This window comes from Myotis brandtii, unplaced genomic scaffold (assembly GCF_000412655.1).
Source record: "Myotis brandtii unplaced genomic scaffold, ASM41265v1 scaffold825, whole genome shotgun sequence".
NCBI classification, from domain to species: Eukaryota; Metazoa; Chordata; class Mammalia; order Chiroptera; family Vespertilionidae; genus Myotis; species Myotis brandtii.
The window spans coordinates 1,591,035-1,592,236 of record NW_005371349.1 but is presented as its reverse complement, the minus strand read 5'-3'; the positions used below and the strand labels follow the sequence as shown (position 1 = coordinate 1,592,236).

General features: G+C 62.9%; 1 protein-coding gene across 1 annotated transcript in view; it reads right to left on the bottom strand.

The window, feature by feature from the left end:
• Positions 1-1,202, bottom strand: part of ST6GALNAC1 (ST6 (alpha-N-acetyl-neuraminyl-2,3-beta-galactosyl-1,3)-N-acetylgalactosaminide alpha-2,6-sialyltransferase 1) — an 11,218-nt gene that overhangs the window by 3,314 nt on the left and 6,702 nt on the right. The window contains 1 exon segment of the mRNA XM_014531735.1: positions 981-1,202. Coding sequence (XP_014387221.1) covers positions 981-1,202 — 222 coding nt within the window.

Here is a 1,202-nt window from a genome sequence, read left to right as displayed (position 1 = left end):
CCAAGTTGGGAAGGCACCGCTTTCGCTGCCTCGTCCCTCCTGTTGGCGGCCGGCCTGCCGCTTCCCGAGGCTTCCCCGAGGACAGGTGTCCTTGGCCCTCAAGGCCAATGCACCTTTGTCAGAGCCGGAGAAATGGGACCGCCCGGGACGGGGTGGTCCGTGTGCTGCCCTGGCATGGTTGCAACTATGTGTACGAGTACGTTTTCAGTGTGGCTCTCCCGTGGTGTTTTCTCAGGGATGGAAGAGAGGGGAGGTGGTGGGACCACTCTGTGCAGAAGACAAGGTATTCCCAGGCGCTAGCACTGGGCACCAGGTTGGGCATTCTTTTATATGTACATATACATATAGTATATATAACTGATCTCAGAGAGGACGGGAGAGGGAGAGAGAGAAACATCAATGATGAGAGAGAATCATTGACCAGCTGCCTCCTGCACGCCCCCTACTGGGGATCAAGCCCGCAACCCGGGCCTGTGCCCTTGACGGGAATTGAACCGTGACCTCCTGGTTCATGGGTCAAAGCTCAACCGCTGAGCCACGCCGGCCGCCACCAAGTTGGGTCTCCTTGTCTGTTAGTCCCTGCCCCCAGCCTCCGACCCACCGGAGGACGGGGAGGGGGTCAAACCCCAGAGCGGGTTGCACTCGGCCACCCGATCGACAGCCTCTGTGGAGCCGCTCCCTGCACTTTGAATCCAGCGGCTGGTGGAGTTGCTACGAAGCACACACACAACCAGGCACTGACTGTCCGGAGCCTCGGGGGGCTCCTTGCGCACACCTTCCCGTGCCTCCCGGCCAGGATTCTGGGGCCGGCCTCCTCCCCCCCGATTGCGGTGGGATAGGAAGGAAGGATGGGGCGACCCCGGGGATGGGACCAGGCAGAGCCTAGGAGTGGAGCCTGGGAGGTGAGGGAGGGGGATGGGCTGAGTGCCAGGAGGGGCGTCGGAGCCGGAGGCAGAGGGCAGGGTCGTGGCAAAACTCACCGTCTGCAAGCCCCCCACGTCCAAGCTGTATTGTTCCTCAAAGTCCCACTTGGGCTCAGCCTTGAAGTTGGCGGCCCGCAGCCTGGGGGTGGTCTGTGCGACGGGGCTCCGGGAAGGGGTGGCGCGTGGGGCGGCCGTCTCTGTGGTCACTCCTTTGGTTTTCTTCGTGGGTGACCCTGCTCCCGTGGGGGGCAGCCCCTCAGCCCGGCTTTCCAGCATGGG